Source organism: Homarus americanus, unplaced genomic scaffold, assembly GCF_018991925.1.
Source record: "Homarus americanus isolate GMGI-L3 unplaced genomic scaffold, GMGI_Hamer_2.0 scaffold28, whole genome shotgun sequence".
NCBI classification, from domain to species: Eukaryota; Metazoa; Arthropoda; class Malacostraca; order Decapoda; family Nephropidae; genus Homarus; species Homarus americanus.
The window spans coordinates 3,432,413-3,456,276 of NW_024742238.1; the positions used below are offsets into that span (position 1 = coordinate 3,432,413).

Genomic DNA, 23,864 nt, shown 5'->3' on the forward strand with positions numbered 1-23,864 from the left:
AATGTCACTGGACTATAAGTGAATGACCTCATCTTCTCTTAGCCGTTATCTGAGTCATTGTACTCAAAATGGCGTCGATATTGCACTGAGACTGTAAGGTTGAAGGAGAAAAGGTCACACGCACACACACACACACACACACACACACACACACACACACACACACACACAAATCCAACGATGACCTGAGTCAGATGTGGAGATAACACCTGATGCTTAATGATTACAGGTAGGGGGAGGGGAAGGAGGCGAAGGGCTAAGATAACAGCCTAAGGGGATAACATCATGATTCAATATAACATCTGATGACGATCCTGATATCATTGATGCATAAGAGTAATAGAGGTGATGATAACATGATTGATAACACTAAGACTACTCAAGGGGCAAAGGTTGATTAATGATAACAACCTAAGACTATTGATAATAACTTAGCTATTGATAACAACCCAAGACTAATGAAATAGCTGATAACACAAAATGATATCGATAACACCAAGACCTCGGATAACACGTCTTGATAATAATCTACAGTGCATTCTTAGTTATCTTTGCTGATCACACGTAAGATAACATTAAAACTACCGATATCACTTTTAATTAATGTAACAGACTACGAATATAGATAACACATACATACATACACACATCATACATACATACATACATATATACATACACGTTGGTGGAGGCAGCGTCAGTGATTGGCTAGCCTCAAGGTCACGCCCGTGTTATTGTTTCGCTCGCGTGACATAACGTCTGAGGCTCACATTCTCAAACGTTCATTGCGGCAAGGTAACTGAGTCTGGTCTTAACATAATCGGTATTTTGTTGTGTTAGAATGTTTATTATTGGTGTTAATGAGATTTAATATTAACTGAAAGTAAACGTTTGTGGCATATAGTTGAAATATTGGGTATATTTGGTTAGGTTGGGTTGGGTAAAGTTAGATTATTTTGAGTTATATTTTATGATTTGATTATACTTTAACTTACTATATTTAGTTATAATTTCAAAGTGCTATAGTTAGATATATTCAGTTCCTATATTTAGGTATATTTCATTAAATATGTAGGGCTATAATTTAGTCATATATCACTTTCTATAATAGTATATACTTAAAAAAGACTCATATTTTAGGAATAATTTAATGATAGTTGACCTGCTATATTTAGTTCGTATACATAGATTTACTTTACATACTATATATATTAGTTACTTTAGTGGTATTTCCTGTGTACCTTGACCTTTTAATATTGTGTATTGTTTATGTTATGGAGTTAATTTGTTTGAGTTATTTTTTACTTGTTTTTAGTATTGAAGGAAAGATGAGGAAAGGTGAGGGGGGGAGGGAGAGTAAGGTGAAGGGGGAAGGGAGAGTAAGGTGAGGGGGAAGGGAGAGTAAGGGTGAGGGGAGGAGAGTAAGGTGAGGGGGAAGGGAGAGTATGAGGGGGAAGGGTAAGGGAAGGGAGAGTAAGGGGAGGGGAAGGGAGTAAGGTAAGGGGGAAGGGAGAGAGGGGGAAGGGGAGAGGGCAGAGGGGGGAAGGGAGAGAGGGGGGAAGGGGAGGCAAGGTGGGGAGGGGGAGGGAGGAAGGTGAGGGGAAGGGAGAGTAAGGTGAGGGGGAAGGGAGAGGATAAGAGGAGGAAGGAGAGTAAGGTGAGGGGGAAGGGAGTAAGGTGAGGGGGGGAAGGGGGAGGCAGGTGAGGGGAAGGAGAGAAGGTGAGGGGGAAGGAGAGGCAAGAGGGGGAAGGAGAGGAAGGTGAGGGGGGAAGGAGGAGCAAGGTGGGAGGGGGGAAGGGAGAGTAAGGTGAGGGGGAAGTGAGAGAAGGTGGAAGGAGAGTAAGCAAGGGGGGAAGGGAGAGTAAGGTGAGGGGAAGGGAGAGGAAGGTGAGGGGGAAGGGAGAGTAGGGGGAAGGGGAAGGAGGAGGGCAGGAGGGGAAGGGAGAGAGGGGGAAGGAGGCAAGGTGAGGGGGAAGGGAGAGAAGGTGGGAAGGAGAGGCAGGGAAGGGAGAGAAGGTGAGGGGAAGAGAGCAAGGTGAGGGGGAAGGGAGAGTAGGGGAAGGGGGGAAGGGAAGGGCAAGAGGGGAAGGGAGAGTAGGGGAAAGGGAGTAAGGTGAGGGGGGAGGGAGAGTAAGGTGAGGGGGAAGGGAGAGTAAGGTGAGGGGGGAAGGAGAGTATGTGAGGGGGAAGGATTGTAGGGTTGAGGTGGGTTAGGGGGCTTCTGGGACTATATGAAGGGTTTTCTCTAGGATTGGCGAGACGAACACACACACACACACACACACACACACACACACACACTCTCTCTCTCTCTCTCTCTCTCTCAAGGGCAGACTGTGTGTGTCGGCACATTCCTCTGCATGTGAACTTGGTGGCTGTCACTCACATCTCCTTGCTGACGTAGCTGTGAAGGGAGGTCGTCTAGGGGGGGGTAGGCTTATCTTTTGCTCGTCGTCTGGTCGTTTGCTCGTCTGGTATTCTTGTTGTTTGGTCATTTGGTCTACTGGCTGTTTGGTCTTGTGGTAGTCTTGTCGTTTGCTCGTCTGGTCGTTTGCTCGTCTGATCTACTGGTCATCTGGTCGTCTGGTCATCTAGTCATCTGGTCGTCAGGTCTACTGGTCGTCTGGTAATCTGGTCATCTAGTTATCTGGTCGTCAGGTCTACTGGTCGTCTGGTAATGTGGTCATCTAGTCATCTGGTCGTCAGGTCTACTGGTCGTCTGGTAATCTGGTCATCTAGTTATCTGGTCGTCAGGTCTACTGGTCGTCTGGTAATCTGGTCATCTAGTCATCTGGTCGTCAGGTCTACTGGTAATCTGGTCATCTAGTCATCTGGTCGTCAGGTCTACTGGTCGTCTGGTAATCTGGTCATCTAGTTATCTGGTCGTCAGGTCTACTGGTCGTCTGGTAATCTGGTCATCTAGTCATCTGGTCGTGAAGACTATCTCTCACATCAGGACTCAAGATGGAGGGTGTCAGTTGGTTTGGTCATCAGTGTTAACTTTTCCTCAAGTGTAAGTTCGTGTAGTGACTCAGGTCCACTTTTCTTCACCGTGACGTGTGCTCCTATAGTGGCACTGCTGCGTGTGGGGTGCCAGCGTGTGTCTCCTGGCCCTTACAGTAGTGTTAGGTGAAGATTTGGCACCCCCCCCCAGTTTATGTCTTAAGATTAACACCCTCTGAATTAACCCAAACTATTCTAACCCAACCTAATCTAACCTAATCTAAGAACCTAATTTAACCCCCAGGTAGCTTTAGGGTAGTTAATTTTCATGTGATGTTTCTCTAAGTGTACTGGGTGACGTGTGTGTGTTGCTTGGTAACACATGTACTAAGTTGGGTGTTGTGAAGACGTAAAAGACCAACAAAAAGTATACCGCCGGCGTGTGGTGTGGGGGGAATGTTAAGGAAAAGAAGAGAAAGATAGTTAAAGGTCAGGTCTGGCCGGGGTGACGAGAGCTACCCAGGAAAAAGTGACTCAACCTGATAAACGTTTCTCATCCATCCTTGGCCCGGTGGTCCCTCCTCCCACGGATGACGTCATGTGGGGGGGGGGTGGGTGGGTGGGTGCATAGACCAGTACTAAAAACAAGGCTGATCAATTAACGATCATCAACCACATTAAACCATTGGGAGAAAAAAAAACATTCCTCACGCGAGAACAAATATTATTAAGTCAGGAAAGGGGGCGAATTTAGCGCTGAATATACGTACACAGCTGGAGATAGCACGAGTTTAACAGAGCCCGGATTTCCCCTCTCAAACCTTCACTGACAAGTTCATTGAAGCTACGCCACACGAAGCTACGCCACACGAAGCTACGCCCCACAAAGCTACGCCACACAAAGCTACGCCACACAAAGCTACGCACACGAAGGTTGTTTGTCGTCGTCTCGTAACTTGTGTTTTTCAAGACTTCAGCAGGTGTGGATCAGGTGTAGCTATCCACATTCACATTTTCCATTTTCTTCCTTATTATTACACCACAGCAGCCATGTAGATCAGTTCTGTATTGCGCAAAGTAACGGTGCTCTAATGCGCAAGGGATGGTGCTCTATTGCGCATTGTGACGGTGTTCTAATGCGCATTGTAACGTTAAGGTGCTCTATTGCGCATTGTGACTGTACTCTGTTGCTTATTGTAACGGAGTTCTTTTGTGTTTTGTAACGGCGCTTTATTGCACATTGTAACGGTGAGAAAGGTGCGCTACTATACGGGGTCAAATGGCGCATCGCTCTATATTTTCTGACTATATTTTCGTAACACCAAATTGTTTTCTCGTTTACACTGATGAGGTGCTATTTTTTTTTTTTTACTAAATTGTAAGTTTATCCATTCAGCTGCGCCATTAACATGAGTATTTAAGTCTCTCTCTCTCTCTCTCTCTCTCTCTCTCTCTCTCTCTCTCTCTCTCTCTCTCTCTCTCTCTCTCTGCCCAGACACACACACACACTAAAGCAAAATAATGACAGACAGACAGAGACGTGACAAGAGTCTCCAGGTGACCGATGTTTAGCTTCTCTCTGAGTAAAGTCTCTTCCTGGAACACCCTCCTCCTCCTCCTCCTCCTCCTCCTTTACCCTTACTTCCTCCTCCCCTTTCTGATTTTATTCCGTCTATTCTCCTTCTCATCCTTTACTCTCCTCCCTCACGTTTTTCTCTCCCATATACTCTTCCTCCTATCTTCTCCCCCCCTCCTCCCCTCTCCTCCTACCCCTTTCCCATCCGGACACACACACACACACACCTCCAGGTAAGACCTTTAAAACCTTGAAAACTCTTGATAGTAGTTAATTGGTGTTTGCGGGCAGTGACGTGTGTGTGTGTGTGTGTGTGTGTGTGTGTGTGTGTGTGTGTGTGTGTGTGTGTGTGTGGTTGGTTCTTCATCATCTACTACTACATCATCACTACACCCTTTGCTACCATTAACATCATCACCATATCACCACCACCACCTATCATCACCACCACCACTAATCAGGCCTCCCCCGTGGCCTTGACTTTGAGCAGCCATCATGGAGGGAGGGCAGAGGAGGAAGGGGGGCAGGGGAGAAGGAGGGGGGGAGGAGGGCAAGTTATGCGCCAACAGGTGTTCTTATCTCTCCAAAATAACACTGTTGACCCCCGTTATTCATTAGTGTTATATATATAGATCAACGTCACACTAATGTTCGTTATCTGTTTGTTTCTCTGTTTGATCCTGTTGTCGGGGAGGTGTGTGTGAGTTTGTGGGGAAGTGTGTGTGGGTGTGTGGGGAGGTGTGTGGGTTGTGGAAGAGGTGTATGGGTTGTGGGAGGTGTGTGTGGGTTGTGAGAGGTGTGTAGGGGTTGTGGGGGGGTGTGTGGTTGTGGAGAGTGTATGGGTTGTGGGGAGGTGTGTGGGTTGTGAGGAGGTGTGTGGGTTGTGGGGGGGGGTGTGGGGTTGTGTGGGTTGTGGGGGGAAGGTGTGTGGGTTGTGAGGAGGTGTGTGGGGTGATGGGGGGTGTGTGTGGGGGTTGTGGGGTGTGGGTTGTGAGGGGAGGTGTGGGTTGTGGGGAGGTGTGTGGGTGAGTGGGGGTTGTGAGGGTGTGTGGGTTGTGGAAGGGTGTATGGGTTGTGGGGGAGGTGTGGGGTTTGAGGGAGGTATGTGGGTTGTGAGGAGGGTTGTGTGGGGGGTGTGTGTGGGGGAGTGTGTGGGTTGTGAGGGGAGGTGTGTGGGTTGTGGGGGAAGGTGTGGTGTGTGGGTTGTGGGGGAGGTGTGTGGGTTGTGAGGGAGGTGTGTGGGTTGTGGTGTGTGGGTTGTTGGGGAGGTGTGTGGGTTGGGTTGGGTTAGGTTGGTTGAGGGTGATGTGAGTGGAAAGGTGGGGGAGGGCAGGGAGAGACTGAGAAGTGAGAAGGAGAAGGGTCAGAGTAACATGGTCTGTTATCTCTGTCGTTGCCAGGGTGAGTACATCTCTCTCTCTCTCTCTCTCTCTCACCACGCCTTGGGTTTCTACCATGGGTAATGAGAGAGACTGGGCGTGGGGTTAGAATTATATGGCGAGTGTGAGAAACACAAGATGTGGCGAGAGACACAAGATATGGTGAAAGATACAGTGTGGTGAGAGAGATACACGGCGTGGTGAGACAGAAGGCGTGGTGAGAGATACAAGGCATGGTAAGAGTCGGAAGGTGCAGTGAGAGAGACACAAGGTGTGGTGAGAGGCACATGGCGCGGGGTACTAAGACTGTCGTCACCTGGCGCGTGTGGCTACATACCGCCACTGGTGGACGGAAGCCCCGCCTTCACTCACGCGACAATGCTAAATATAGCGAACTTTCCCTAACCTTAGCGGATATACCAAGCTGTCCCGTTACTCTTAACAGGAAACCTCCCACCTTAAACAGGTGCTGGGGCAGGCAGGATTTCTGGTACGTTTTCTTAGTAGAATGACGAGCCCGCGTAGAGTTTGATAATCGTGTGAATAAAAGGAATATATTAAGCGTTTTCTAGTTAGCGAGGTTCGTGGTTGTTGTGGGTGGTGGTACGTGTGTTCCTCCGCCACCCTACCTATTTTTTGTCACTTTTGGCTTATGTTTCGTTATGGAGCGACCGCAGCGTTCACCTGTGATGCTACACCACCTGTAATTTGGTACACCTTTACTACTTGTACATGAATACACCTACACATAAGGTGATGGTGTGTGTGTGTGTGTGGAACTACAATTCAGGTCAAACATTTCACCCTTACAAAATGTTACACATACTTGCATACATAAACGAAGACGAACAACAAACAAGCAACACACAGAAGTACCCCCCCTCTCTCTCTCTCTCTCTCTCTCTCTCTCACACAGTACATACTCTAAATAACACTCCTCCAACATTTGTTCAGAAGGAAGGAAGGGAGGAAGAAAGGAAGGAGGAAGGAAGGAGGAAGGAAGGAGGAAGAAAGGAAGGGAGAGGGAGGAAGGAAAGGAAGGGAGGAAGGAAGGAAAAGGAAGGGAGGAAGGAAGGAGGAGGAAGGGAGGAAGAAAGGAAGGAGGAAGTAGGGAGGAAGGAAAGAAAGGAAGGAGGAAGGAAGGAAGAAAGGAAGGGAGGAAGGAAAGGAAGAAAGGAAGGGAGGAGGAAGGAAGAAAGGAAGGGAGGAAGGAAGAAAGGAGGAGGAGGAAGAAAGGAAGGAGGAAGGAGGGAGGAAGGGAAGAAAGGAAGGGAGGAAGGAAGAAAGGAAGGGAGGAAGGAAGGGAGGGAGGAGGGAGGAAGGAAGGAGGAAGGAGGAAGTGGGGAGGAAGGAAGGGAGGAAGTAGGGAGGAAGGAAGGGAGGAAGGGGAGGAAGGGAAGGGAGGAAGTAGGAGGAAGAGAGGAAGGAAGGAGGAAGTAGAGGAAGGGAGGAAGAGGAGGGAAGGAAGTAAAACATATCACTTGCTGACTGTCTGAGCCACTGTCTCGTTCTTGGATCTGTCTGTTCCTGTCTTCCATTGTCTTCATGTTATCCTCCCGTCTACCTCTTCCTTCCCCTCCCTTTCCTCCCTCCCCCTCCTCCCTTTCACCTTTCTTCCTCCATTCCTCCCTCCCTCCCCAACCTACCCTTCCTCCCCTCCTCCCCTCCCCAACCTACCCTTCTCCCCCTCCCCTCCTAACCTCCCCTTTTTAACCTACTCCCCCCTGCTCGTTCCGTTCCCCTTACTGTTGAAGGTCGTCCGCCACACCTGTCTTCTCTCAGGACGACCCCTGGACACCTGTTGTGGGTCACACGTGCTGCAGGTGTTACCTTAGTATCGACCTCTCACACCTGCCTACGCACTTCCCTCACTATTACTCATCTGTTTATGTATACACCTGTACAGTGACGAATTCATACTTGTTTAGTGATCATACTTGGTCATTCATACACTCTCTCTCTCTCTCCTCTCTCTCCCACTCTCTCTCTCCCCACCCCTCCTCCTCCCCTCTCTCTCTCTCTCTCTCTCTCTCTCTCTCTCTCTCCCCTTCTCCCTCTCCACCCTCCTCCTCTCCCTCCTCCCCCCCCCCCCCCCCCCCTCTCTCTCTCTCTCTCTCTCTCTCTCTCTCTCTCTCTCTCTCTCTCTCTCTCTCTCTCACCTCTCCCCTCTCCTCTCTCTCTCTCTCTCTCTCTCTCTCTCTCTCTCTCTCTCTACTTTCTCTCTCTATTTCTCTCTCCCTCTCCTTTCCCTCTCTCTCTCTACTTTCTCTCTCCCCACCCCTCCCCTCTCTCTCTCTCCCCTCTTCTTTCCCACTCTCTCTCTCTCTCTCACTCTCCTCTCTCTCACTCTCCTCTCTCTCTCTCTCTCTCTCTCTCTCTCCTCTCTCTCTCCCTCTCTCTCCTCTCCTCTCTCCCTCTCCTCCCCTCTCTCTCTCTCTCTCTCTCTCTCCCCTCTCTCTCCTCTCCTCTCTCTCTCCTCTCTCTCTCTCTCTCTACGTCAGGTGGTTCTTAAAGTGCAGGTGCTGGCCAAGTGTGTATTTATACCTCGACTCGCATGACAACCCCCCTCTTCTCTCCTCTCTCCTCTCCTCCTCTCCTTCCTACTCCCTCTCTCCTCTCCCTCCCACTCTCCCTTCCTTCTCCCCTCTCTCTCTCCCCTCCACTCTCCCTTCCTCTCCCTCTCCCTCTCCCTCCCCTCTCCCTTCCTTCTCCCTCTCTCCTCTCCCCTCCCTCTCCCTTCCTTCTCCCCTCTCTCCTCTCCCCTCCCCCTCTCCCTTCCTCTCCCTCTCCTCTCCCTCCCCTCCCTTCCTTCTCTCCCTCCTCTCCCCTCCTCTCCCTTCCTTCTCCTCTCTCCTCTCCCTCCCTCTCCCTTCCCTCTTTCTCTCTCCTCTCCCTCCTCTCCCTTCCTTCTCTCCCTCCTCTCCCCTCCCCTCTCCCTTCTCCCTCTCTCCTCTCCTCCCACTCTCCCTTCCCTATTCCTCTCTCCTCTCCTCCCCTCTCCCTTCCTTCTCTCCCTCCTCTCCCTCCCCTCTCCCCTTCCTTCTCTCCCTCCTCTCCCTCCCTCTCCTTCCTATTCCCTCTCTCTCCCCTCCCACTCTCCTTCCTTCTCTCCCTCCTCCCTCTCCTTCTCTCCCTCCTCTCCCCTCCCTCTCCCTCCCTCCCCTCCCTCCCTCCCTCCTCTCCCCTCCCTCTCTCCCTTCCTTCTCTCCCTCCCTCTCCCCTCCCTCTCTCCCTTCCTTCTCCCTCTCTCCCCTCCTCTCCCTTCCTTCTCTCCCTCTCTCCCCTCCCTCTCCTTCCTCCCTCTCCCTCCCCCCTCCCCTCTCCCTTCCTCTCCCTCTCTCCCTCTCCCCTCCCCCTCTCTTCCTTCTCCCTCTCCCTCCCACTCTCCCTTCCTTCTCTCCCTCCCTCCTCTCCCTCCCTCCCTCCCTCTCCCTCCCCTCCCTCCCTCTCCCCTCCCCTCTCCCCTCTCTCTCTCCCTCCCTCTCCCCTCCCTCTCCCTCCCTTCTCTCCCTCCCTCTCCTCTCCCTCTCTCCTTCCTTCTCTCTCTCCCCTCCCTCCCCTTCCCTTCTCTACCTTCTCCCTCTCCCCTCCAACTCTCCTTCCTTCTCTCCCTCCTCTCCCTCTCCTCTCCTTCCCTACTCTCTCTCTCTCCTCCCTCTCCCTTCCTTCTCTCTCTCTCTCCTCCCTCTCCCTTCCTTCTCTCCCCTCCCTCCCCTCCCCTCTCCCCTTCCTTCTCTTCCTCCCTCTCCCTCCCTCTCCCTTCCTTCTCCCTCCTCTCCTCCTCCCTTCCTTCTCCCCTCCCTCTCCCCCTCCCCTCTCCCTCCCTTCTTCCTCCTCTCCCTCCCTCTCCCCTTCCTTCTCTCCCCTCCCCTTCTCCCTCCTCCCTCCCTCTCCCTCCTCTCTCCCTCCCCTCCCCCTCCTCCCTCCCTCCCCTCCCCTCCCTCCCCCCCTCCCTCCCTCCCCTCCCTCCCTCCCTCCCTCCCCTCCTTCTCTCTCTCTCTCTCTCTCTCCCCTCCCTCTCCCCTCCCCTCTCCCTTCTCCCTGTCTCCTCTCTCTATCTCTCTCTCTCTCTCTCTCTCCAAACAAAATAATTCACTCACTCAGCCATCTGTCAGTCTCCTGTATGTTAAATCCTTCATACATACATACATATACATACATACAAGCTTCTTTACATCCACTTCTATGCGTACATTACACCAATGTGCACATGTTTATGTACATGCTTGCCTATATTCATACACAAGTACATATTTGTATGCATACATACATGGCTTTTAAAGACACCCATTAATGCATTGGGGTGACGGACGACTATTAATGAGCTGTTTTTGTGGTAGTAGGTAGTGAGAAGTGAGAGGAGAATTACTGATGCGTGTCTCTGCCGTGACGAGTCTGGCCGTGTCCTTGCTAAGGTCTTCAGGGTGTTGCACTGCCTCATGCACACACACACACACACACACACACACACACACCTACGTACAAACACACACACACCTACACATACACACACACACACACACACACCTACAGTACACACACACACACACACACACACACACACACACACACACACACACACACACACACACACACAACTCATCTTTCCGGGTTAGAAAAAAAAATTAACCACGTAATTTATCTCCTTTACCGGAAGGAAGAATAATATGAAAATAGTGGTAAGATTTTTTTGTTTGGAGATAATCATAGAGACTTTCCCCGGTGGAGTGAGAGACGAGAGATAATCATTAAGAGATAATTAAAGATATATACAGGGTGGTTGTTTGTGTTGGGGAAGGAATTTTAGTGAGATAAGTTCAAAAGTCTCCATTACCCATTTCTTCTATCTCATCCTCCTCTGTCTCTCCTCCTCCTCTGTCTCTCCTCCTCCTCTGTCTCTCCCCCTCCTCTGTCTCTCCTCCTCACCACCACCTACCTATTCCTTTTTACCTCACCATCACCTTCCCCCCACACCAAGGTCTCGGAGTACAGGTTTATATTGTCGTCTTTGGCTTCACCTAGCAACTCCTCACCACCACCACCACCACCACGAGGCAGTGTCTACGTGCCAACAGCTGCCCACCCCGACGTCACTCCTGGCGTCATCCACCACGTGCTTCCGTTTGTAAACACTTGAGGAGCTGTGAGAGAATTCTTACCAACGACGAACTATGATTGATATGCATACCCGTGACCTTTCTAGTCTCCTTCACGGCTACATCACCTTAGTGTTTTATTAAAGGATGTTGTGTTTTTTGATGTTTAGTGATGTATTTTGTTACCTTGGTGGTTGGCAATATACCTATGGGCGATGTGCCACTGTTATCACCTTGTTCCAGTCTGTCAGGTGGTGTGTGTGTGTGTGTGTGTGTCCATCAAGAACTACTCACCATCACCTAGACATGAACTACTTAATTACCTTCACAGTTCTATTATGGTTCTTGTTTAGCTGTGGTATTGGGACAGGGTCTTGTTGTTCATGTGGTAGTGGGACTTGGGGGTGTCTTTTGCTGTGGTGTGGGACTTGAGGTCTTGTTCAGCTGTGGTAGTGGGACTTGGGGGTCTTGTTCAGCTGTGGTAGTGGGACTTGATGGTCTTGTTCAGCTGTGGTAGTGGGACTTGATGGTCTTGTTCAGCTGTGGTAGTGGGACTTGATGGTCTTGTTCAGCTGTGGTAGTGGGACTTGATGCACATATTATGACTCCTTCAGTGAGTATAAAGCGACAATGACTCAGGTGAACGCTATTGATTGGGTCACTGATGTTATAACCAATGAGTGACTTTCAGGTTCGGTTCTGGAGTAAGACCCTCAGTGGTGTGTCATCCGGCCTCTGCTTATTAGATGTAAACTTTTATCTTAACTTTATTTTTTATTTGTTGAAGAAACTTTTATATATAGAGTTTATTAATATCATTGTACTTGTTTAGTTAAATTATCAAGTTTATCCAAGTATTATTATGTGTTGGTTACGAGATGAATTAAAACACTGAAAATATTGATTGATTTGTTCTGGAAGTTGAGGAGAGTGAGAGAGTTGTGGTAGTGATGTAGGGGGGGTAAGGAGGAGGAGGGAGGTGGTTGGAACTATGTAGTGGTGATGGTTCAATACCGGAACACGACCAGTACTTGTACCCATCACTGTCATCAACCCTTCTCTCTCTCTCATCACTGTTATTTTTAGACAGACTGGCGCATGGGAATGTCATGGACGAGGTGGAGGAGAGAGTCCAAGGTCACTGTCACTTACATCAAGATCACACACACACACACACACACACACACACACACACACTAGTAACACATCTGAACTGAGTAAAATTCCTCCTTTTATCAGACAAACTATAAGCAGTAAAGGAGACGATAGGGCTGGAGACGCCATCACAACCTCCAAGTGTCAAAGCCCGCGCAGGACGGGGGTGTCGTCAGCCGTGACTGTATAGCGGGAACAGGTTTCCGCTTGGTGAGAAAACCTTCCTCTAGGGCGGAGGGGGGGTGGAGTGGTGGGATGGAGGAGGAGATTAAGAGGAGGAAGAGAGGACTACTGCATCGTGGAGGTTTACTGTATACTTTGCTTCTGCTACTTGACCATACGTAACACTAGCGTACAATGGTGTAAATTTAAAACCCTATATCGCATCAGGTTTAATATAATGTATCAAGATGCCGTTTTAATAAATAATAAAAAAAGGTAGAAACACATATTTTATATTATATTATGATAAAGTAGAGTTTATAAGAGGCAGTGGACTAGTACTGGGCCGAGCGTTATGGCGGAAGTGACTCACCAGTATTACCAGACCACCAACTGGTTATGGTGTATAAGTGACACAACAACACTGACGGGTCAGGAAGTGTTTGTGGTACTACAACAACAACTCTTACTACTACTACGACTATGACAACTACTTTAACACTCACAGGCCAGGGAGTGTTAGCAATACAACAACAATAAATTAATTGACTCTATAAACAACATTATAAGACTAACGGTAAAGTCAGCATCACTAGAGAGACAGATAGAGAGAGGTATAGAGACATTGAGAGATAAACAGAGAGAAAAAAGAGACAGAGACACAAAGATAGAGAGATAGAGACAGAGAGAGGGAGAGAGAGGGAGGTAGTATGGTAAGCGGGGTGCTGGTAGGTCGGTCTACTTGAAGCTATTACACAATAACATGAAATTATGAACCAGTATTTATCAGTAGTGCCGCCTCTTACAATACAACATTTCTTCATAAAAAAAATATATATATAACGTTAGTGAATTTTTTTAATGTAAAGTTTCCTGGAATCAATTAATTATATTATGTAATATTTTATGATCTTTGTGAAATATTGTAACTAGTATTTGAGATGTGTGAAAATTCGTGATGGAGGAAGGAGTGGTGGTGTCAGGGAAGGGGTGAAGGAGGTGATAGTGGTGTCAGGGAGGGAGTGGTGGTGTCAGGAAGGGTGAAGGAGGTGATAGTGGTGTCAGGGAAGTGGTGGTGTCAGGAAGGGTGAAGGAGGTGATAGTGATGTCAGGAGGGTGGTGGTGTCAGGGAAGGGGTGAAGGAGGTGATAGTGGTGTCAGGGAGGGAGTGGTGGTGTCAGGGAGGGAAGTGTGTGGCTCAAGGTGTCAGCTCGTCTCTTGCCTTGCCTCACTAGACACACAGACGCCACAAGCCAAATACCGCCACCGCCCACCTCACTCTTCCTAGGGGCGACGGCTGCTGCACTCACCATTGTCACACTCTCTTGACACCCACTCTTATGACACTGTTATGATTCACGCACTCTTATGACACTGGTATGGTATACACACACTATGACACTGGTATGATACACACACTCTTATGACACCCACTCTTATGCCACTGGTATGGTACACACACACACACTCTTATGACACTGGTATGATTCTTGTATGACATCCACTCGTATGTCACTTTTATGACACTCTTATGATTTGTATGACACTTAACACACTTGTATGGCAGTCTTATGACACTCTTATGAAACTTATGACGCTCGTATGACACTGGTATGACACTCTTATGACACTGGTATGACACTCACTCATCAGGTACACCACACGGGGAGTCATCAGGTGTAAACAATGACTGGTGAGACTAGAGGAAGGTTACCCCGTGGTCAAGGTTGCTGGAGGTGACTGCGTAGGAAAGGTTTTGTTCTGCTTAAACTTAACCTAACCTAAACTTCTCCTAACCTACCCTTAATCTAACTTAACCTTAATCTAACCTAACCTTATCTAAGCTAACATAACTAACTAAACCTAATCTAAACTAATCTAACCTATCCTATCCTAACCTTAACATACATACCTAATCTAATCTAACTTGACCTAACCTAACCCAAATTAACCTAACCTCTCCAGATCGCCTTAAGGTGGTTAATTATCAGATGAAATAATCTGACGTACTGACACTGATAATCTAGTTCTCTCTCTCTCTCTCTCTCTCTCTCTCTCTCTCATGGCGGATATTACATCATTCGTCATTTTACTTAAGAAGTATTATATAAAACAAATTAATATAATAAATGTAAATAAAGTAAATAAATAAAACTTGAGTGATGAACTATGACATCTGTTTTTGTTGTTATTTATTTAGTTCAGTTATCAAGGTTATCTGTACCGTTGTGCTTATTGGGCGTGACACTTCCACACACACACACACTAAGAGTCGTATCATCCAGTGAATCATTTGTTTTTGTAAGTCTTAATAGTCTTCATAATAAATAACATTCCTGGACCTTCCTTGTAAAATGCCAAAATCACTTACTAATTCATTTATAATCAAGTACGTCACACTGAGATAAAAAAAAACTGATTGAAAACGTTTATATATTCAGTTCACATTCTGTTTACATTCTAATATTTATTTATAAACGAAACACCTGGTGGTCTCACGATAACAAGATCTCTTAATATTTTTCCTTATAATTTAGGTGTAAAATATATATATTATTTTACTTAGGAGTTAAACATGACCTTAATTTAAGAGCAGTTTATGTTATTATTACTCAGGTGAAGAAAACAAGAAAAATGTGTTAAAAGTAGTAACGTGTTCTGTGATACAATGGAAGGTAAGAAATAGACCAGTGGTGTTGTTCCTGTGGAGTCGCCTGGCTTGGTGGAAACATTTACTACAGCTAGACCTAACAGTTATGTCGGATCACGTGAAGATTAGCCTCCCCCCCCCTAACTCCAAGCTATTTTATTGTGAGTGGGTTAGGTTAGATTGGGCTTGATTAGGTTAGGTTAGATCAGGTCAGGTTAGGATAGTTTAGGTTAACGTCAGGGTGTTTAATATTAAAGTGTAATAAATATGGGGTGCTAATCTTCACGTGTTTAAGTGTAATTATATATCTACACTCCTGCACGTCACAGCACGAGCAGCAATATACAACCATTAAAATAATACGTCAACAAATTGGTTTTTTTTTTTTTTTGTCCGATACCCTGACGGTATTCACACAGGACAATTACGTCATGCTTGTGGTTTTATATATAAGAACTGCAGTACACACATACATACATACACACACCTCTTAACTGCTTGGAGCCTGATTGAGGTCATTTATCTCTCAACTAGTTACTGAGAATATAAAATTGAAGCATTCATTTAGCTGCCACTGAACAAAGGACGAAATTAGTCACAGACCCCCCCTCCACCTGCTGATGAGAATGAGGTTACATTCTTTCCTGGTATTGTGCTTTAGTATGATGGTCTACGTTCAAAACAGCGCCAAATCTTCAGTTACTTCTATGGAGGTTATCGTACGTGACAACTATTTATTTATTTATCTATTTATTTATTCATTTATTTGTTAATAGCGAACGTTGAATTTGTCTAGGTCAGCTATTTTATTTATTTATTTGGGTATTAATGAGCTTTGGTTGTTTTTACTGATCCATCATTATCAAGCGTCAACAAAATTTTATGTATTACTCAAAACAACTTTTATATTAGATTATTTTTATCCATTTTAATAGCGATAAAATTTAAAAGATAGATAATGCTTTAAAATCTTCCTGTATAAAGATCACCCGAAGATTAACCTCCCAAACGCTAACCTAACCTAACCTTGACCTACTAAACATGAGGGAAAACAATGTCACTTCATCCGTACATCCTAGAAAAATATATCACTTAACGCCAACGTACAAAACACAAGGAAAACAATGTCACTCAGTATATCCTAGGAATTCGCTACGTGGCCCCCACAGTTGTTAGTTCGTGAGTGTAATATCGAGAAAATGAGACTAATTATTTTTCTCCATTTGACGTAAAAAATAATATATATATATAATATTATATATATATATAGATAATCAACGACCTCACCAGCCAGGACTCGAACCCTAGACCTTATGCATGTGACCAGGAGGCGCTACCGACCATGCCACAAGGACACTGGTGACGTCAATGATTATATGTTCAAGTCCGCGTGTTATATGGACTAAAATGAAGTATATATATATATATATATATATATATATATATATATATATATATATATATATATATATATATATATTATAAAGAATAGTTTACCCAAAGATTATATTTACATTGCAAGTTGTACATAATCGGGGTGTTGACGTCATAAACTAGTTCCCTGCTGTCAATTACATATCATAGCGAGGACATAGACAACTGGTGTGCAATAGCGAACGACAGATCTGATTGGTTGATCAAAACGTGTCGTGGCTGCTGATTGGTTGATTAAAACGTGTCGTGGCTGCTGATTGGTTAATGAAAACGTGGCATGGCTGTTATGGACCTCACAAAGATTATGTACACATTGCCTGAAAAATTGGATCACCTGAGGATTAGACACCCCAGCCTTTTTTCACCTGAAGATTAACCCCCGGGCAGGTAGCGTTAGGGTGTGTATAATCATCAAATAAAACTCCACAGAATGACTACACAATAAGTCATAACAGCAGCAACAAGGAGTAAGATAATGTTATACCTCTCCCGTTGTATATCAAACACAGGAAACACAGCTTTACATTACACAAAATATAATCAAATTTAAACTGTGATATGTAAAGTAGTGACTCATAACTCAGGTGAGGCGGCCACTTGACGGCTCAGGTGGAGAGTGTGTTGGCGAGAGGGACTGACTCATTCACTACACGAAGGAGAATTAAAATGAACTAATGGGATGGATTTTATTGACTTTACAGATGACGCGTTTACCAGAAGCACCATTTGCGTCATTTAAGTGTGCCCACAGAAAATATTAAAGTCTTATATAGTAGCTAATTATCCATGATGTAAAAGAAAGACAAGAATAAGTCCATGGGGGTCATTTTCAGCTGCAGTTGACATTGAAGTGTAAGCTAGCAAGGCAATATAATGCACGGCAACATCCTAGTATATTTTGTAATCTGTATAGGAAACAGATTCATTTAATTGTTGTTGTTTTGGTTGTATGTAGAGCAACATGGGGATGAGAGAGGAAGGTTTGTGGTTGAGGGAAGATATTAACAGTTTAGAATTTGTAGAAATGGAAAAGGGAGTAAAATAATTCAGGTTTAAATATACTGGACTGGTCTCATTTTTAAACAGCCGGTTAAGTTTGTGATTAATTTTCTCAAGTATATAAGTTCAAGTTCAAATAAATCTGTTAAGTCATTTTAACACACTCAAGGAAGCAACACACTTACTGTAGTCCCGGAAGTGAATAGATATCGTTGACTTCCTGTAGTGAGCGTGTGAGATAGTGTCGCCACCTACATCAGTAGCGTTAGGTTTGGTTAGGTTAGGTTAGGTTAGGGTAGTTTAGCTTAGGTTGATTTGGGTTAGGATAGTTTAGATTAGTTTAAGTTAGATTAGGTAAAATAGGTCAAGTTAGATTAGAGGGTAACTAAATACCGTCTCGAAGCAACAACAAAAAAGTTTGTCTCGTCAATATATCATTCTGGTTGCTGACTACTACTTTTGTACGCATGATTGATATAGTATGTGGTAATTGCAGACAGTTGTAATTGTTGTAAATTGTTGTTGCCGTTGTTGCATAATTGTTGTAGTTGCAGATTATTATTGTTGTTGCAGATCGTTGTAATTATTGCAGATTATTGTTGTCGTTGTTGCACATTGTTGTTGTCATTGTTGCAGATTGTTGTCATGATTTTTTTCGTAGATTCTCATGAGGTTTATTTGCACCGATTATTAATATTTTGTCTTCGTGTTTCAGGTAAAAGTCGAGGAGATTGGAGAGGAAGGCAACGTGTACTGCTCACAACCCGCGTCACACACTGACTCTCCCGTTCCTCCGAGAAGTGATTCCGGCTGTGAGGTGCATCCGGGCCCCTACACCCCCAGCCAGAGCCCGCTGTTGCCACGCCTCCATCCACACACCCACTCCCCCACCCACCTCTACTCTCCCACACAGTCACCGGGACCCAGCAGGCACGTCTCTGGGTTCTCCTCCCCCTACAGGTAAGTCATCAGCCCCGAGTATTATCCCTCACTCATCAGCCCAGAATCTCAAGTCACTCATCAGTCCACAACCTGAATCACTCAGCTCAAAACCTCAGTCACTCATTAGTTCAGAACTTGTCATTCAACACACGTATTCCAGAACATCATTCACTCATTATCTTTATCCAGAACCTTCCTTACTCATTTTACGTCATTTCGTAATAGGTGAGTTATCGTTCCATTACGTCCTTCACACCACACTCTTCAATAAATTATCACATCTCCTTGAAATAGAGTTAGAAGCATGTCGTACAGAGGCTTAAAGAATGACCAAGACCGCACAGGGAATTGTCTAAAGTGGTCACGTTAGTTTAAAAGTTGAGATGATAATGTTTTCGGAGCTAATGTGGGTGGGTGGGTTTGGTGGGTGGGTGGGTTGGTTGGTGGGTGAACGATGTGTGGGGTGGGTTGTTTGTCGCCCTTATTAGATTGAACAAAGACATAAAATTAAACAGTGCGCGAGTACCCCCTCCCCAGGTGTGTCTAATGAGATTATGTTACGAAATACCTTTATTTTCTCCCACCGTAAAACTCACCTTTTTAATGAACAGTAACAAAGTTCAGCCTTTTGTTTTGTAAGCTTCGGTATTATTATCATCATTAGCGCTTTACGGCTATTTTCATGTTGTCCTTTATGCACGGAACGGCGACATAAATGTTTAAATAATTTTACAGAAAACAGTAAAAGATGATCATACTGTACACATCCCTTTAACAAGTATTATATAGTAGATTCTTAAAGATTGTATTAAAAATAACAATGTTCTTAGTAAAGATTGTTTTCTACTTAACACTGCAATGCCACAGTCTTTTATAGCAAGTCTGATGAAAAATAGACGACTGTAGTTTATTACACAATAGGCTGAACTGAATGAACAAATTGAATGTTTTCAAAAAATATAATATACTCTCAGTAAAATAGGAATATATAAGCGAATTTTCCATTAAATTTGACCTTTGACCCCAACTTTAACCTATACTGTACCAGGGTCACAAGGGCTTTGATTTTCTGGGTGGATGCCAGATATCGTATAGCATCTCATACTTCTTATTTTATTTGAAATTTATATTCACATCTGGAGGTAAAGTGTTACACAATTACACTACGTGTCCTGTGTTCTCGTCAAGTAATCCCTACCGTCAAGGGGATAAAGCTGCCGTAAGCGTGACCACACCTTTGTTACCGCTCAACAGAACCATCATGTTGAAGTGAACGAGAATCCATTGAGTGTAAATCCTGCTGGCTGGTGATAGTAGGGCCACCCTTTGAGGCTGCCACACTGTGACCTCCATTATTGCCTGGTAGTTGTGTGCTGTAGAAGGCACAAACAGCAGTACTGTATAAGCCACCATGACGACAGCTGAGGAGCCCAAACGTCTCTTGAGTGAACTGGTGGTCTTTGACTTTGAGGTTGCCATAGAAACAAATTAAAAGGAACAACATGCCGGTGTCCTGTTTAATTATACCTTACATATGTACAAGTTTGTAAGACTTAATAGGCGTGCGTAGTTACGTTCACCTGAAGATTAAAAACCCCAACTGATTAATTATTCAACACCCTAACGCTACCTGGGAGGTTAGGTTAGATTAGGTTTTATTAGGTTAACGTTAGTTTGTTTGATAACCAGGTGAGATGAACTGAGATGCTTAATCATCAGGTGGTCCCGTAGTTATCAGTAGGAGGATAATACAAATGTGTTGTCGAATTTACTCCTTACCCGTGTTGATGTCTGTTGCCATGGTCGTCTTTAATGTTTCCATGGTCACCAACAAACTTTTAAAGGACAATGGGGGCGGGGTCAGATTAGGCCTACACTAATGCTTTTATCTTTAATATTTAATCGTGAAATGCCTAAGAATTTGTTGTGCAAAATTCACAATACTGTGCTGTATAAGTATTGATGGGACAAAAACTTCGTTCAGTCATGCACTAAACTTAGCCAATTCACTAACCAATGAGAGACTATACGCAATTAGTATAAACATGGCACGAGAGAGAGAGAGAGGGGCAGATTAGTGAGAGTGACAGGAACAGTAGGTTTTGACAGTAGACGGTAAACGTGCAAAAGATATAGTTAAGTAAAGCCAGCACAATATGAGAGGAAAACATGTCATACATTGGATATATACCTACAGTATACACGTACAGTAAATTTGATGAGAGAGTTTTTTAAGTTTTCATAGCTCACTGATAAGCAAATTAGTTTGTGATAGTAGTCCTGGGCCAGTACATACCTGTTGCTTATATGTATGGCAGCAGAGAACCAATTTACTCCTTCTCACACCTCCGCCATCAGTACTTGTCAAACATTACCTCCATAACTGGAATTTTCCCGATCATTCTCTGACACATCACAACTACACAAATGAACAAAATAAGCTACTTTTAACATTCATTCAATGACCAACAGAAAATGCAGTCAAAGAAAAAAAAATCGCACTTTTGTTCTGGAACTTCGAAACTTCACTATCACTTTACTCAAATGCTTCGTTATGAGTTATATTTTAATATCAATTTCGATTTCATTATGAGTTTCAGAACATAATGTTATGGGGGTATAATGAGACATTTTTCTTTGACTGTGGCACACCCTGACTGTGCCACACCCTGACTGTACCACACCCTCTCCGTCCAATAAATCCTAACACATTGTTTAACTTCCATACTACACAACTTTCTCTGTAAGATTATAATATAATTTTGTATGTCAAACTGTATAACTGCATAGTTTATAAACATGCTTATCCAATTAAAAAACAGGACGACAATTTTACTGAATTATTATTATTATTATTATTATTATTATTATTATTATTATTATTATTATTATTATTATTATTATTATTATTATTATTACTATTATTTTTATTATTATTATTATTATTATTATTATTATTATTATTGTTATTATTATGATTATTACTTTATTATTATTATTATTATTATTATTATTATTATTATTATTATTATCATTATCATTATCATTATCATCATCATCATCATCATCATCATTATTATTATTATTATTATTATTATTATTATTATTATTATTATTATTATTATTATTATTATTGTTTTGGTAGGTTGAGTAATTATTTGTGACTAAGGCAGGAACAGTGCTGAATAACAAATACTGTAGTTGGTTTTATGTCAAACTCTCTATACATTATTGTCTTTCAAATAAAATACTGTACACAAGTAGAATGAAATTAATACTCTATAGTTAAGGATATTCAATATACAGTAGTCTAGTTTATATAAAATAGACTATATTACAGTAATATTTCCCGGGAAGTTCTCTTGACTATTAATAAATACAGAGTACCTGTACACACTCATTGTTTGTTTTATTATTATTATTCCTTTTTATTTATTTTTGTAAAGTAAGAATGTTAGCGGCAAAATGGTAGTTCATATTTCACGCCCATTCACATCTGAATTTTGTTGTTAGCCATCAAAGGTATTTAGTAACACATTTTATTTAAAAGCATTGTCACATGTATTTTTACTTTGTTTTTATTTGTCATAAGCTTATTTGTTTTTGTTTTAATTTTCCAGCCATACACCGTCAACAGGCGTCAGTAGGAACAATAGTGATGCCTCCCAGTATGGCGGCTCCTATAACAGCTACTCCTCTGCTCCATCACCCATTTCCCCAACGCACTATTCCCCTTCACAGGTTAGTAGATTGGTTACATCATATATCTCAGCCACTGTCTGCATAATGTCATATATCTCAGCCACTGTCTTCACCATGTCATATATCTCAGCCACTGTCTTCACCATGTCATATATCTCAGCCACTGTCTTCATCATGTCATATATCTCAGCCACTGTCTTCACCATGTCATATATCTCAGGCACTGTCTTCATCATGTCATATATCTCAGGCACTGTCTTCATCATGTCAAATATCTCAGCCACTGTCTTCATCATGTCATATATCTCGGGCACTGTCTTCACCATGTCATATATCTCAGGCACTGTCTTCACCATGTCATATATCTCGGGCACTGCCTTCACCATGTCATATATCTCAGCCACTGTCTTCACCATGTCATATATCTCAGCCACTGTCTTCATCATGTCATATATCTCGGGCACTGTCTTCACCATGTCATATATCTCAGGCACTGTCTTCATCATGTCATATATCTCGGGCACTGTCTTCACCATGTCATATATCTCAGCCACTGTCTTCACCATGTCATATATCTCAGGCACTGTCTTCACCATGTCATATATCTCAGGCACTGTCTTCACCATGTCATATATCTCGGCACTGTCTTCACCATGTCATATATCTCGGCACTGTCTTCACCATGTCATATATCTCAGGCACTGTCTTCATCATGTCATATATCTCAGCCACTGTCTTCATCATGTCATATATCTCGGGCACTGCCACTGTCATATATCACTGTCTTCACCATGTCATATATCTCGGGCACTGTCTTCACCATGTCATATATCTCAGGCACTGTCTTCATCATGTCATATATCTCAGGCACTGTCTTCATCATGTCATATATCTCGGGCACTGTCTTCACCATGTCATATATCTCAGCCACTGTCTTCATCATGTCATATATCTCGGGCACTGTCTTCACCATGTCATATATCTCGGGCACTGTCTTCACCATGTCATATATCTCGGGCACTGTCTTCACCATGTCATATATCTCGGGCACTGTCTTCATCATGTCATATAGCTCAGCCACTTTTGTCTTAGGTACAGTAGCTAAAACAACTATCTGTGCATACTTTGTGGGAAACAATGAGACCATGGACGATAAATTTTGGTATATGAGGGTTGTCACTAGTCACGTAAAATTTTGGAGAATATCTTCCCCCCGCCTGCACTGATAGTTGTTTTAGCTACTGTACATTGTCATTGATAAACTGTCTCTCTATGTATCTTGCACCCACTTTATTCTCCTCTCTTTGAGGTAGAGATAAGTGTTGTGCCTCTATGTACAGTAGTGTGTACCATTATTTCCCACGTCCATTTCTGTTTAGTTATCAGGCCAGTGTTTCTATATGCAGATTCAGGGTTTTGTTCAAGGGGATCCTAAAATGTTCTTCCATATTAAATCCTGACACAAAAATGTCTAAACATTGGTGACTGTTTCTAGTGCTGTACTGGACATACAACACAAGGTAATGGATCTTACAATAATATAAAACTTCATGTTTACCATAACAATTAGTGGTGCAATACATGTTCACTACCACACTTGTACTACAGTTCGTTCAGAAGTTTGTTATACACCTGTGGTGAAAGGCACATAACCTGTTGCACCCTTTGTGGATGTCAGGTAACTATGCTGAACCTCACTCACCACAGGGAGAAATTGACAGCGGAACAATTTGATTTGAATGAAGACTCATCAAAAAGAGATGTGAAGGATATTAATATGAATATCAGCCAACATTAGTGGTTTGTGAGTGTTAGGCGTTAATTT

General features: G+C 43.9%; 1 protein-coding gene across 1 annotated transcript in view; it reads left to right on the forward strand.

Moving 5' to 3' along the window:
- LOC121876553 (nuclear hormone receptor FTZ-F1 beta-like) overlaps positions 1–23,864 on the forward strand; it is a 166,538-nt gene that overhangs the window by 132,546 nt on the left and 10,128 nt on the right. The window contains exons 6-7 of the mRNA XM_042381752.1: positions 18,111–18,355; positions 21,958–22,078. Coding sequence (XP_042237686.1) covers positions 18,111–18,355; positions 21,958–22,078 — 366 coding nt within the window. The remainder of the gene's footprint in view (positions 1–18,110; positions 18,356–21,957; positions 22,079–23,864) is intronic.